The sequence below is a fragment of the Sebastes umbrosus genome, chromosome 7, assembly GCF_015220745.1.
Source record: "Sebastes umbrosus isolate fSebUmb1 chromosome 7, fSebUmb1.pri, whole genome shotgun sequence".
Classification (NCBI taxonomy): Eukaryota; Metazoa; Chordata; class Actinopteri; order Perciformes; family Sebastidae; genus Sebastes; species Sebastes umbrosus.
In genome coordinates this window covers 17,432,193-17,447,535 of record NC_051275.1, presented here as the reverse complement: position 1 = coordinate 17,447,535, position 15,343 = coordinate 17,432,193, and the positions used below count along the sequence as shown (strand labels likewise).

Genomic DNA, 15,343 nt, shown 5'->3' with positions numbered 1-15,343 from the left:
TAACAACAACCCTGGTATCCCATATTCCCGCAGTACCCCCCACAGGACTCCTGGGAGACAAGTCCACAAAACACATGTAGACTGGATGGGCAAACTTCCATGACCCCCCCCAACAGCCCCGTGAGGGTAAAGAGCGGCCGGGACGGAATGAACAGCTGCAGCCCTTCTGGCCAACTGGTACCTGTCTGCTGTTTCCGGAGACCCCGGGGCCAACCAAGCCAAAAAGGCCTCCTTCTTCAGCTTGACGGTCTTAGGTTGCCGCCACGACCGGCACCGATGACCTTCTGACCACAACTCCTAGCAGCCGCTTCCACAATGGATGCTTTGAACATGGCCCACTCGGATTCCATGTCCCCAGCCTCTCCTGGGATGCGTCGAAGATCTTCCGGAGGTGGGAGTTGAAGACCTCGCAGACAGGGGCCTCAGCCAGACGTTCCCAGTTCACCCTCACTACACGTTTGGGTTTTCCAGGTCTTTCCGGCAGCCTCCCTCGCCATCTGATCCAACTCACTACCAGGTGGTGATCAGTTGACAAGTCTGCTCCTCTATTCACCCGAGTGCCCAAGACATACGGCCACAGATCTGATGATACAACCACAAAGTCGATCATCAATCTTTGGCCTAGGGTGTTCTGCTACCAAGTACACTCATGAAGTGCCCAATGCTCGAACATGGTGTTTGTTATGGCCAATCCATGACTAGCACAGAAGTTCAATGACAAAGCACCACTTGGGTTCAGATCAGGCGGGCCGTTCCTCCCAATCACCCCCCTCCAGGTTTCTCCATCGTTGCCCATGTGAGCGTTGAAGTCCCCCAGCAGAACTATAGAGTACCCAGTCGGCGCCACCCACAGACTCCAAGAAGTCTGGGTAATCCGAGCTGCTGTTTGATGCATAAGCACAAACAACAGTCAGACTTCCTCTCAGTGACTCGCAGCCACATGGAGGCAACCCGAGAGAACTCTAACACAGCGGTGCTCAGCCAGGAGCTCGTGAGCATCCCCATACCCGCCCGGCGCCTCTCACCCTGGGAAACTCCGGATAAGGAGAGTCCAGCCCCTCTCGAGGTGTTTGGTGTATGCATGGAGGTGAGCCCAACTATATTTAGTTGATACCGATCCACCTCCCGGACCAGCTCCAGTTCCTTCCCCGCCAGAGAGGTGACGTTCCACGACCCTAGAGCCAGTCTGCGATGCCGGGGGATCAGCAATGCCTAGATCCCCGCCGTTGCTTGCAGCCCGGCTCACATTGCACCCAACATCAAAGCCTATCTAAATTTTTCGAGCTGTGGCCAGCCGGGCCCCATGTACCAAGGCCCGGTCACCAGACACTCGCCGGTGAGCTCTCCTCGCAGGTCTGGCTCCAGAAGAGGTATCTCAAAACCTGGGCAAATCAAACAAAAACCATCTGCATGCGATAGAGGTAAGTGAGATTTGAGTGAACCAACTCTTGTTTAATCACGTCAAATCATTGAATCCTGCATATAAAACCTTTTAGCCCTTCATGGTGCCTGTTTGAAAAAAATCCAACAAAATGCAACAATTTCAGTTAGCTACTTGTGGACAAAAAAATATTTAATGTATGTAAAAAATCAGTCAATTGTCTTACCTTCAAGTCACTAAAATCAAACAAATACACAAGACATTAAATAAATAATGACATGAATGCATATCAGACAAATCATAACCAAAATTGTAAAATAATCCAATACATTTTTAAAACTTACATTTTAATATTTAAATCAATTCATAATTGTATTTATTTATGTGGTTATTTTATTTAATGTCTTATCTGCATGTGGGCTTTTAAAGCTACTGTTGCATTATGGATGAGCCATAACATGATTCAAAACCTGATTGAAACACTAGAGGGCACCATGCTGCAATGAAACACAGCAGAGGTTTACAGAGGACTTTATTGAAATGGTAAAATGTTAACATGTTTGTTTTTGAGAGATCCACAATGTTGACAAATTATTTGATTATTATTTTGTCCATATTTATATACTCAAAAACACTGGTTATATATATATATTTACAGCATATTCACAGTCTCTCACGCACTCACAGTCACTCTGTCATCACAGCACATCAAAACTAACATTCATTCAGACGCAGTGTATTATAATATAAATAAAATATTATTCACATAAACAACCTGTTTGAGATGTAAGCTATTACTTTTATATTATTGTTTAGACTCTGTCACTAATCCAGTTTTAATGTATGTACATTTGAATATGAGTGAACATAATTGTGCATTTCTGTCATCACAGAGTTCATCCATCGTTTGGTGAATCCACGTGCGTCCCACCTGCTTCCTGTTGTCTTCCCGGTACCACCATGCATCCCTCTTTTGTCCGTCTACTTGCCGTTCTTGTGCTTCTTCTGTTGGAACTTCCTGAAGTGGGTCTGGATGGTGGCGGCGGCCTTCTCAACTTCTTCAACAGGGCTGAGCGGGGGAACAGGGCTGAGGGGGGGAACGGGGAGCATGGTGCACGTCCCATTGCTGGCGTTGGAGTCTGAGCACGACAGGACACAGGGGATAGCCAGAGAGACTGAGGCAATAGCAGCGGAGGCAAAGTCTGTAGCAATGATTAAGTTGAAACACATGGTTTTCATATTAATTCATATTTCTTGGTACCAGTGGGCTACTTTTTTCAGTCAGTCGGATTTGACACTTGATTTGAATCAAGTAACTCTGAGATGATTTAATATGGCAGGAAAATCCCCTGCATTTAGATGAATTAACAGTTACTTACTCTTTCTATAGACACCTATGCTGTTCCTCCTGAAGCCATCAAACTGTGAATGAAGCAGAACAACTGTGTGTTAGAAGACACACTCACTGACGCACAGAGAGAAAAAGAGGACAAGATGCATGAGATACCGGTCAGGTATGACAATTATCAACATTACAATCTTATCTGGACCTTGGTTGAAACATTGTTCACATACCACTGACAGACGTGCAAACAGACAGTCACACAGGCGCTTTTGCTAAACTCTTCAACTCAACTGTACAAACTGCACCTGTTTGTGTGCCCTTTCTAACTACAGTTGGAGTATAATGACCTCAAACACAAATCCCCTTGATTGGGATTACAGCTCAAGCAGAGCAGCGGCAGGGAAGCTAAAGACTGGACTCGCTTTTAGCCTGCTTACCCGTCAGTTTGGCTGTGTGCCCCGTTCAGGCCCACACCGACTCTACTCTCTCCTTTTACCAGACGTTAAGGTAAATGTAAACTGGTCAAAGACACAAAACATCTTTCTTCGCCTCTGCCTGTGTTTTTTTTTATCCCCCTGCTTGCTTTGAACACTTTTTTGTGTTCTTTCACCTTCTCATGTCAGCACATGTGCCCTCGGTTAACCCCCAGAGTTCCTCTTCCTGCTGCAGTCTAGCACTTTGCCTCTGTCTTTTTATGTGCCACCTTCAGCTTCATAAAAAGGTCTACGCCAGAAGTAACCTTCTAACCAGTTACCTCAAAATAAGAAAAAGGCACAAAAAAATCCACAAACAGGTGAACTACAGTTTTTTAAATGCGTAGGACATCAGAGGTGAGCAGTTTGGACTGAAATGTGCGTCTTGATTCAGAATCCATAATGAAAGCCCGAGGTATAGCCAAATAACTGAAGTTCTGGACAGTGATGATCTATGTACAAAGACTTATTGATTCACTGATATTGATTCACAGCGGGCCAAAAGGTCATCGTTTAACTGAGTCTGATGCACTCAACTTCATTTGGCTGAAGTGTACAGAGGCACCAAAAGTCATCTCTATCTTGTACATCATATTCCTTTCCTTTGTAATCCTCTGACACACTGTAAGCAAACAGAGAACATGTGACCAAGCTCACATGCTCACATGCTGAGTCAAGCTTGACTGCTGAACTTTCCACCTGCTCTGTCTCACCATTAGATAACAGAAGATTAAAACAGCTAATTTATGAGTAAAATTCCAGCTACACTGGCAGGGTAAATCCAAATTGCAAGAAAACTACCATTTAAATACTACCATTTTTTTTCTTGCGAAAAAGGTAACCCTGATAAACCTCCAGTGGAGAGGATGTGGTTAGAGTGGATGACTCAGTCAAGTGCAGAATGAATGTCGTATTAGCTGTAAGGAATCAATTGCCTTGGTGCGTCAGCATGCCGATGCGTGTGACAACAGCAATACTGAGATCTCATTACAACTAACCTCATCTGCTTTGCTGCTCCTCCGACTGTGTGACACTGAGTGAATCTGCCAAGGCAAAGGCTGGGACACCATGTAAGGCAAAGGCTCATCTTGTCGTGCGAACCGCGCCCCTATCTGAAAGAGAAAAAGGCGTTTGGGGTTAGAGGCGCCACTGTGTCACAGTCAAACTGTGAAACATAAGCAACCTCATCACTCAACTTATCTCACACTATCTTATCAAATGCACGTAAAAAACATGATTTTCTCGGTACAGTTTGGCCTACTGACGTTTATTGGTGGTACTTGACTGCTGACCTGGTAAATATTCTTTTCAGAAAAATTAGAATTTACATAATAAGCAGAGAGAAATTCTGCACATTAAACATCTGGTTTAACATCACATTAATTATATTTGCTGTCGATATAAGCCTGGTTTTTATTTGACACTGCCTGTTTTAACATCACCCTAATCACATTTTGATTCTCTCTATATAAACCTGATTTCTATTGAACGCCGACGTCCTGCTGGGTGAGAAAACCACAGTGTCATCTGCAGCAAAAACACACAGCACTTTACCCACTCGTGTGTTTCTTCTATTGAAATATTCTTTATATCAGTCAATACAAATATAAATAATATTTTAATATTAGAATACTTTAATATTGAATATATACAGAATAATACAAAATATTTAAGGTAAACAGACTATTAGCTTAACACACATGATAAAATGGTTAAATCAGATTTTCAAAAGATGATAATCAACTGAATTTCTATTTTTATTCTATTCTATTCCCATCTATCACTACAGTCATCTTACCGATTCTACGACTTTGACCACCATATACATGGCTGTTAGCATGGTGATCAACATCTTGACCACTATTCCTTTGGTGTCTTTAATAATCCGTAATGTTCTTCTCCTCTGTTTTAGATAACTTTCCTCAGTCCTGCTGATGAAGGAACGGATCCGAGCAATCAGGAATGAAACGCAGGGCTGCCCAGCCAGGGGATGGACAATTGAACACACAGTGTTGAGTATTTCCACACTCACACAACTTTCTCAGGTATTCACACACTCACACATACATAAACATGCGCACACACAGGGTAAGACCGCTAAAGAGCTTTGCAGGACAGAAATAGAGAAGCAGTAATCTTTTTTCCTTTGCACAACACTTATCCCTCAGATGTGCTTTCACCTCTCTGACAGAAGAGGCAGATCAGGTTTTATCAGTATTCATTAAAACAAGACAAGAAACCTTACTGATAATTATCAGATAATTCATATAATTTGACTTTCCTTCTAGTTCAAATGTCTTGCATGCTGATTTTACAAGCCCACGTACTACACTGGTGTGAATCAGGGAGAAGTTGACACTTTGACATATAGGAACCACTTTCTAATAAGGCAAACCTTCCTGAAGTGTTTATAAATTGTAACGAATACATTTAATAATAATAATTAATAAATAATTTACTCATGCTTTATAGATCAGTTAAAAGTCAATAGCAAGAACACATTTGGGGATTGTCTGGTTGTGAAAAATCACTTTGCCTGGTATTTATCCTTTTGATTTTGGTTTATAAATGTTGCTCATCCATTAATAAATGCTTAATAAATTGTTAATAAATAGATTGTGGTCCAGATCCTCTGCAGCCCTTTTCCAAAAGATAAGTGGTGATACGGTCTAATCAATCAAAGGGATTTTTCATAACCTGGCAACCCAAAGATTGCTTTCATTAATGGGTTTTTAGCTTTAGTAAGTCATTTATTAACCATTAATAAAGCTTAGAAAGTGGTACCAACAAACAAATAAATGATGCTTGCTTTCTGTCGATAAGATTCAAGATCAAGTTGGCTGATTACGGTAGCTTTTAGATGCAAAAAGTATTAATGTGAATGCATTTAACTTAGAATAATTATTAAAAGACCCAAATTGCTAATCTCCTCTGCCTTCTTGTAATTATGATAATGCAGTCTATAATCAAAGTATTTTTGGTTGTCCCTTCTGACTCATATTGGAAAGATTTGCTCCGTATAAGGAGGGAAGAAAGGTGAAGGATTGCATTAAGTTTGAATCTACCTGGATTTACAAATTGAAAAACAGCATATCTGTCTTTCTTTTTACTCCAAATATATATAAGGACATTTAAAATAAAAATGTTGTGCATATAAAGCCAGTTTTCTGCATGTTGTAGGGTCGGGGTAATGTTAAATTCTATAAAACATTTTATTATTTTACATTGCTTGTGTCTTTGATATTGCAGTTCTTTATTGTAATCAGTATATTTCCATACTTTATCTGTGTGTGTGTGTGTGTTTAACGGCTGGCTGCCAACCACACTTCTTCTGGAAGTTTAAGGGGTTTCTAAGAAAATAACTCAAAGGTCAGGCTGGAGGCAGCAGGTTATAGCAAGGAGAATAATGAATTCCTATGAATAAAAGGGAGTGTCAGTATGCCAGCTACTTATTAGTAGTAATCAGATAGATCTGAGAGACCACACATGACTAAGGGTTTGTGTGCGTCATTGTCTGGAGCCTCGCTTCTGACCCATGCAGACCAATGATAATACTTTGGGGCAGGTGGCTCTGAAAGACAGACACCGCCTGCTGCTATCTGACTATCAAGCCTGTCATATAAAGAAGTTTTACATAAGGACTAATGTCACATGTTTACTCTTGTCTACGTGTGCCTCGATGAGTACTGTGTGCGTGTGACTGATGTTCATTTTGTTCTTATGGGATTAGAATGAAGTGCAGGAATGTGTCTTATCACTGAACAGACAGGTATAAGAGCTCTCCTCACTGACTGACACAACCACAGCGGAGGTGACTGATAAAATGTGAAGGATACTTCTTATACCAAGCAGTCGTATGAGGAGAAATAGGTAAGAGCGTAAGATATTGAATTTACTGCATTAATAGCATTATCACTATATTTAGGACCCAGATAGAAGATTCAGTGAGGCAAATAGGAGAGCATATTATCGTATTCTCAAACAGATTAAAGCTCCTGAAATTGACCTGACTGAACAGGCAATATTCTTCTTAAATAAGGAGCACAAAAAGCAAACTTGTTACACAGAAGGAGTTAATCAGAAACAAATTAAGCTTTAAGCTGTGAAGTGTTAAAACTAAGCGGTAGTCACCTCAATGTTGAGCTATCAGTGATGTGTTTTATCTTTCTGACAGTCTCCAGATCTGAGGAGAGGCCACTATGTCAGCATATCATGTTCAGTCTGTCACGGTTCAGGTTTTATTAGAATGAAAAGAAAAACGAAGCTGGGAGGAGAGTCTTGCTTCAGTGAAGCATTTCAGGAGGTTAAAATTCCTGACAAACCAGCCTCCTCTGTACTTTCCACAATGTGACAGCAGGCTATAACATACTCTCATCTATTGTAAGTAGGACAACAGAGGTTTTCACATTCACATGAGGCATTAATGGTATTAGGCCAAAGAAGCTTGCAGGTACTTTTGACTGTGTTGTGCTGCCTTTTGTATGCCAGTAATATTTGTTATGAATTTTCATCACAGGTTTCCAGTCAACACTCCACGTTGTTAGTGATGCGGCTGACCACAGAACAAAAACTAATCTAAAACGGAGCGGAGAGTCACTCAGCTGGATTTATCATGTCAGTCAAGCTTCCTAAGAGGCTGAGCAGCAAAAAGAAAAGTAAGTTTCCTTTTTTGTTTTTCAGGGGTTGTGGTATCATAGAAAGGTGTTTTATTTTGAAAGGACTTTTTTGACATACATAATATGCTGTGGATTAATTAATTAAGATTATTGATAAAAACACCTACCTAACAATGTTCAAGGGAGGCCTACATGCAGAAATACATAGCAAAAATAATTACTTTCTCATTCTTTGTCTTGTGGCTTTTGTGTCGAACAAAAGAATAACTACACAGGTGACAATTGACAGCTCTGTTCTTTTGCCCTATTTTGATAATCAGGTGTGCAGTGCTCTAGATAAATCAGTGGCACCTTGTAGAGATGCTGCTGCTTGGATAAAAGCACACCATAGCTGAATGCTTTAATGTGTTTACCCATTAATGATAATTGAGTTGGCGGCAGTAAGTGTAAATTTGGATGTTAATGGCACCACTGGATGATGTGTTTAAGGGGAACACTGCTGTTTTGTTTGCAGGTGTAGCTAAAACTCTGAGCTAAAATGTAATGACTAGTTAGCTACAACGATAATGTGCCTTTTCTGTTTATAAAATGTTAAAAACAACAACTGTTAATGATCTCGGTTATATATAGCAGTTAACAATTAATATGTAACATTAACAAAATTAATATGAAAAGTATTGTTAATTTGATCATTCTTTAAAAATCAAAGTCTCTTGTTACTCTTAACATTAAAATTGGTCGGAGTCAACAGCTGAAAACTAGTGCACAAATTAAGGACTGATAAGAACTCAGTAAAAGTTTATATTCAGAGACATGCATCACACAATCTACATGTAATGCAAGTCAAATTTAAAATGTTCTTTTTTTCCCACATTTTTAACAAAAACAAAAGCAACTTTGATTTGTATATTGTTTGCACTTAAACTTTCCTTTTTCCAAAGTATAACTAGAACATTTTTACCATTTTCTTTTTTTTTTTCAAATTAAAGAAATTATTTCTTTCCCCAATCATATGCAATTTAATTCTACATGTAAGTGCATAAAACAAATGTAGCTTATCCACAGGCTAAATGTTTAATTTCTTTTTCAAACCAGAACCTCCAAAAGACAGTGCCCAGGCAGAGGTCCTAAATAAGCTGGGTCTGGAGGCCTTCCGGACTACACCACTAGACCCAGCCTCTATGTTGGACATCAGCACTTGGACTCTGGAGAACCAAGCCCCTATAGAGCCCAAGGATCTACCAAATGCTTTCCTCCAACGCCTTTGGCTGCTAAGCCCAGAAGCCCGGAGTCCTTGCTGCAAACCTCTGCATGATGTTCTGAACAATGCCAACAAATCACCCGAAGAGATGGTCAATGGTTTTGGAGGAGAAAGCCAGTGTGCCGTCAACCCTCTTGATCTAGTTACAGCTGTCTTTATGTCTGCCAACACTTTCCTTCAGCAGGAGATGACTGGGCGCATGTTGCAATGCCAGTTTGCTGTGCCCCTGGTCCTTCCAAACATAGATCCACAAGAACCCAGTCGCTTCCTTCTTTGGCCTTTGAGAGGCGCTGTGAGCCAATGGAGATCTCACTTTCTGGATAATAACAGGAAGGTCCAAGAGGGGGATTTGGCAAGTACATACATGCCAGTGGTTTCTTGTGTGAAGCTTGGTCACAGTGACGTCTCTAAGTCACAGGTGCTAAACAATGTTATAAGTGGACTCAGAACTCCGTGTGACACATTTCTCCACAGGGGGATGGATGGAGGACGGCTGCCCCGAAGACTCGCCAATGGCCTGGTTGAGATTGGATGGTATCTACCCACTGGAGACAGTGCCAGTGATATTTTCCCTGTCCCCCTGGTCATCGCTAACCTCCGTGGTGACGCCAGTACACATGAGAAATGCCTCAGCCTTCTATGTCAAGCGTCTTCAGCTGTGGTTGTTTTTTGTGGGAATCTTAGGGAGAAAGATAAACAACTTCTTGCCTCCTGCAAAAGTATGGCAAGCAAGCTCATATTGATTGATGTATCAGAGGCTGAGAAGAATGAGAACAGAGTTGTAGGGTTTGTTGGTCCAACCGTTGAAGAATACATGGCGCTTCCCAGAGGATCGGTGCTGCAAGGGAAAGACTTGAGTGAGGAGGAACTGGCTAACAGGTTGTGTGACACCCTGAAAGATCTGTTACCAGATGGATTGAAACTTGTTACACTTGAAGCAGCAACAAAATTAGCAGAGGAGCTAGGCCTTAATGTAGATGAAGGGGCGGTCTGTAAAAAGGCAATGGCCACAGTGGAGGAAGCATTGAAAGGTTTAGATGAGGGATCTGCTCAATTTAGGGAGAAACAGCTTCCCTTGCAGGGGCATTTGTGGAGCAAACTTGCTGAAATAGAAAAGGAGGAGAGTAAACAGAGAAAAGAAGGAAAAGAAATCAATCCCCAACTGCAAAAAGAAAAGAAAGACATCTTGGTAGACTTGAGCAGCTACAAAATGACTCCAGCAATGAAGATTTTCACTGATGCGCTTTTCTCAAGAGATAAAGTGGAGAGGACTTATTTCCTCAGTTGGATGAAGCTGAGGCTTCGACTGAAGCAAATCGAAAAAGGAAACCGTCCACAAAATCTATTCACAAACTTGCAGACAGAAAGGAAAGATGGCATGCCAGAACATTATGATAAGCTCCAAAATGGAGCCAATGGCTACCTAGGGGACAGTGATAGTTTCTGCACAGATTCAACATTTGAAGAGGAAAACACTGAAGAGCAGCCTGAAAAGGCTGAACTGCAGCTTTCTGAACAGTTTGAGATAGGTCAAGAGTTAGAGCATCTTGAGTCCACACATGATCCAGTCAGAGAGCAGCAGTTATATGTGACGTCAAACGAAAACGAGATTCAAGGAATTCAACAAATTTCAGATCCAGTCTTTAAGGACCAAAACCGTGATTTGGAGTTTAGAGAAAATGGAACCTTGAGCTGCCAATGGAAACAAGTAGATGAACCGGAGCTGACACAACTAAATGAACCGGAGCTGACACAACTAGATGAACCAGAGTTGACACAGCTAGATGAACTGGAGCTGACACAACTAGATGAACCAGAGTTGACACAGCTAGATGAACTGGAGCTGACACAGCTAGATGAACCGGAGTTGACACAGCTAGATGAACTGGAGCTGACACAGGTAGATGAACCAGAGCGGACACATCTAGATGAACCAGAGCGGACACAACTAGATGAAACAGAGCGGACACAGCTAGATGAACCAGATCTGACACAGGTAGATGAACCAGAGCGGACACATCTAGATGAACCACAGCGGACACAACTAGATGAACCAGAGCGGACACAACTAGATGAACCAGAGCGGACACACCTAGATGAACCAGATCTGACACACCTAGATGAACCAGAGCGGACACAACTAAATGAACCAGAGCGGACACAGCTAGATGAACCAGATCTGACACACCTAGATGAACCAGAGCGGACACACCTAGATGAACCAGAGATGACACAACTAAATGAACCAGATCAGACACAACTAGATGAACTAGAGCTGACACAGCTAGATGAACCAGAGCTGACACAGCTAGATGAACCACAGCGGACACAACTAGATGAACCTGAGATGACACTGGCTCTGAGAGATTTGACTTCTTCTGCCAATCAACAGATGTGCCTAGATGTTTCCTTTGAACATCCGGTAGCCTCATGTTTACAGTCTTTGGAAACGGAACCATCCTTGCTGGGTCTTGAGCACTTCTTGCGTGAGATGGGCCTGATTTTTGAGCTAACACATACCAGCCCTGGGAGTGGGAGCCACAATGTGTTGCGTCTCCCTAGCTTAGCTACAGACCTTCTTCTCTACGGGATTCCACTTGAACTAATGGATGGAGATGCCTCAAACATCCCCATCCACTGGCTGGGCTGTGTCTTTGCAGAGCTCAAAAGCCGCCTACCTCAAGAACAATGCAGGACCCGAGTGCTGACAAACCTTGGAGGACATCATGGTAGAAACGCAGAGGTACTTTCTGCATTATTTGGGGTGAAATTTCCTGAAGGAAGGCAAAGATCCACCAGAGGGTTGTACATGGTCGCCCTGTGTCTCCCCGATAACCTCAGAAAGGACATGGAGTGTGATTTTCTGTTGTTAATTGATGTAGAAGGTCTCTGCTCAATGTCTCTAGACAACAATAGGAATACACTGATCAAGGACAATGAGATGGCCACTGTTGCAACAGGATTGAGTGATGTTTTAATGCAGAACATCGCTTCACATGCGGGTAGTGAGTTTGAAACTGACTTCACTGTCATAATCAATGCTCTCCTACGCATCAAAGAATGTGGATCCATGCCCATTTGCCAACTCCTGGCCCAGGATGAAGGAATAAACAGCCTATTACAAGCATTACAGTTAAGACGTGTATCGGATATGCTTCAGACTGAAACTGTGGACAGAGGAACTGATAACCATGATGCAAAGACCACAAGCTGTATCACCTATCTCAAAGGGCCTTGGTACAACATGTCCCTCTCTGAACCAATTGATACGCAGTATAGTAAGGCTGTGTTACAGCTTAAGCAAAACTTGTTTGGGGCATTGAAGAAGTGTGCAGCAGAGTCTGAAGCCACAGGTTTGCCTGAATTTATGAGCTGTTTGTGTGCTGTTTGGGAGGCAGTGAAATCAGAATCATTCTCGATTGGTCTGCAAAATACTGACATAGCTTTAGTCTTCTCTTTATTGTGCACAGAGCTTTCCCAGTGGGAGGATGGTTTCCTGGAACACATGGAAAGCTGGCTTAAGGGGGCAACAAAGAAAATCATTGCCACAAAGGCAAAGGCTTTGGACGCTGTGATCCAAAATGGCCTTCTGAGCGAGCTGAAGGATGAAGCCAAAGAGGAAGTCAAAACAGAGGTGGACAAACTCAGGTCAAAAGTAGAGGCCTATTTGATGAAAGACAACCTTCTAAAAACTAACACATTCAGGCCACTCTTCATGAGCAATATGGATGACCTTCAGGACAGAGTAACTGAAGAGACAATACAGAGGTTGGGGACAGTCAACGAGAGCCATTGTTCTTCAACACAGTTGGAAAAATTTGAGACCTTGCTTGAAAAAGAGCAGGAATCCAGGCTACTTGCACTGGTAGAAAACAGCAAGTCAACCAAAGCTCTCCTTCAAGATACAGAACTAGAAGAGGAGTTTGAGGGTGCGTTGAGTAAGACGTTGTCCAACTTTGACTTCAGGCCTTCAGAAACAGATGATATTACTGCAAGAGTGACCGCTATTTTGAAAGAGAATCTAATCAGCTGTGGTCTCCAGAAACACATGAAAAAACTTGAAGTCATCGGCCAAAACCAGACGTCTAGCTTCAAAGTTTATGATAAGCACTTTGGATACCGCAGCAGATTAAAGCACATGTTTGACGACAACAACAGACTGCAGAGGTTAGAAGCTCATCAGGTAGCACGCAATATCATAGAAGAATACAAGCAGTTTGTAGCAGACAAATCTAGCTTACCAGCAGATTTCTCTGACAGCTACATTACAAAAATGTTAAAAAATGTTGAAAAAGCTTTGAAAGAAAAACCTATGGAAATCAAAACAGCTTTTGAAGTGGATCTGAAAGTTTATCTCTGTAGCGCTGCGTGCCAAGACTTCCAAAAGCTACATGACCGCTATGCCAAAGACAGCGAGCTTTTGACATCTATCACTGCGACCAAGAGTACGTACTTGGCAGAGTTTATCTACCAGTTCAGGAAGAGAGACCAGTGCCAGAGGGTGGCTCAAGCGTTCACCTCCATGGTCGTCAAACCTACAATGTTGGACTACATCTATAGACCACTGGGGATGCGTATTGTCAAAGAGATCCAAGCTAAAGCCCAGCAGTATCATTCCCCACGTGCCTTTCATCAAAGCTTGCTGGAAGAGCTGTTAGAGGAGGACCGCTTTGAAAGCTTCCTGGAATACTTGCTTTCCTATGAAGACTTCAGAGTGAGGAAGATCCAGGAGACAGTGGTGGCTCACCTCTCTGAATCAACCAACTTGGATAAATGGAGGCAACAGAGACTTGGAGAAATTGTAGGAAAGATTGCAGCAGCAGTGAGCCAAACGGCAGAAGGTACCAATGGAGTGCTGAGTGATACAAAGCCACTGCTGGAGAGAGCGTGCCTCATTTTGGAGAAAGATGCAGATATGGATGTCACCAGGGCCTCTCTGGATGGACCATTCTTCAGTATCACCACCGAATGGGATCGCTTTGTCACATGCCTAATGGAGTTACTGGCTGCAATGCGCTTGGTCCTAGCCCAGGAGTTCACCCAAAATGTGGAGATCACCAAACTTCTTCAGTGCCTTCCAGTTCAGCCCGGAGACTCCCTCTTCAACAGAGTGAGAGGCTGCGAACAGCAATGTCCTCTCTGCAGAGCCCCCTGTGAGCTGGAGGAGATGGGACATGAGGTTCACAGGGCTCTGCTCCACAGGCCCAAAGGCATGTTGCCCCATGACCCGTTTTCTCTTAGTTGCCCTGAAAGCATGACCGAAGGCAACCCAGGCATGAGCAAAGACACACACGACATGCCTATGGCATGGGTGGGCCTCCACTCCCTCTACTCAGACTGGAGCATCTCCGCCGAGGACCCAGACAGCCAGATGCCCGGTGCTTACTGGAGGTACTGTGTGGTTTCTTAATGCTTAAATATCATAATTGGTTAATTTTTCTTCTACATAATCTGTTTGTTATATACAAGTATATATATATTTTTGTATGCAAATGTACCCGAAAGTAGCTAAATATTCTTTAATTTACAGGTATGTGTTGGCGAGGTTCAATGAGAGGTTTGCAAAGGAATACAAGCAGGAGCCAGCAAATATTCCTGAGGAGTGGAAGAAGATCACTAAGGAGGAGGCGTTGTACAGCCTGAAGAAGGCCTTCTTCAATGGACAATGCTGATATTAATGTTGCATTAATGCGTTAAAGAAAGTAGTGGCGTTATAACGAATTTGCGTTAACACGTTATCGCGTTAACTTTGACAGACCTAATCATAAGGAATATGAATATATTGGGATTTAGAGAAGGGAAGAAATGTAAAATACACCAGAATCAATACATCAAATATAAATATCTCATAACTTTCTAACTATATATACAGCATTGATTTTAAAGTATGCCAATTCCAATGTTTTGAAATGTCCAACTAGAGTGCATCTATAATTAGCCTTTTGTTTTATTCACGGGCATACAGGTTATGACGCCACATTTTAACTACAAAGATGCTACATCATTTAAGTGAAACATAAACAAATAAAAGCTTGGCCAATCAGGACCTTATTATGTAGCAAGATGTACACTGGTAATTGAAGGAGAAAAATGAGTGAAGTAGAGGGAAAAGTCAAATGGTGAAATCCACAAGAGGGCAATGTGGGATGGAGGAATCCCTGACAGTTTAACGTTGAGATGTATGTACAGGGTTCATTGATTTTATATATCTGATTTACCAAACCTGTCCTGCAACAGCTTACTATCTACTGTACCAAGCCATTCATC

The 15,343-nt window shown here is 42.3% G+C and overlaps 2 protein-coding genes across 3 annotated transcripts; one reads left to right on the top strand and one right to left on the bottom strand.

Annotated features, from left to right (window-relative positions):
* Window positions 1-1,486: 1,486 nt before the first annotated feature.
* Window positions 1,487-5,276, bottom strand: LOC119491226. Of its 2 annotated transcripts, none has more exons than XM_037775010.1 (4): window positions 4,998-5,276; window positions 4,198-4,311; window positions 2,761-2,803; window positions 1,487-2,583 (listed from the first exon to the last, which is right to left on the bottom strand). In XM_037775010.1, exons 1-4 carry the CDS (start codon window positions 5,049-5,051, stop codon window positions 2,363-2,365), a joined length of 432 nt encoding a protein of 143 aa, XP_037630938.1. In that variant the 5' UTR covers window positions 5,052-5,276; the 3' UTR covers window positions 1,487-2,362. The 2 variants fall into 2 exon arrangements, with proteins under 2 accessions (XP_037630938.1, XP_037630939.1); XM_037775011.1 differs by having other exon boundaries at window positions 1,492-2,520; window positions 4,998-5,271.
* A 1,644-nt stretch (window positions 5,277-6,920) lies between these two features.
* On the top strand, window positions 6,921-14,748 carry si:dkey-202l22.6 (interferon-induced very large GTPase 1). Its single transcript, XM_037775009.1, has 4 exons — window positions 6,921-7,069; window positions 7,716-7,854; window positions 8,911-14,467; window positions 14,607-14,748. The coding sequence occupies exons 2-4, from the start codon at window positions 7,812-7,814 to the stop codon at window positions 14,746-14,748; spliced, it is 5,742 nt and encodes a 1,913-aa protein (XP_037630937.1). The 5' UTR covers window positions 6,921-7,069; window positions 7,716-7,811.
* Window positions 14,749-15,343: the final 595 nt, after the last annotated feature.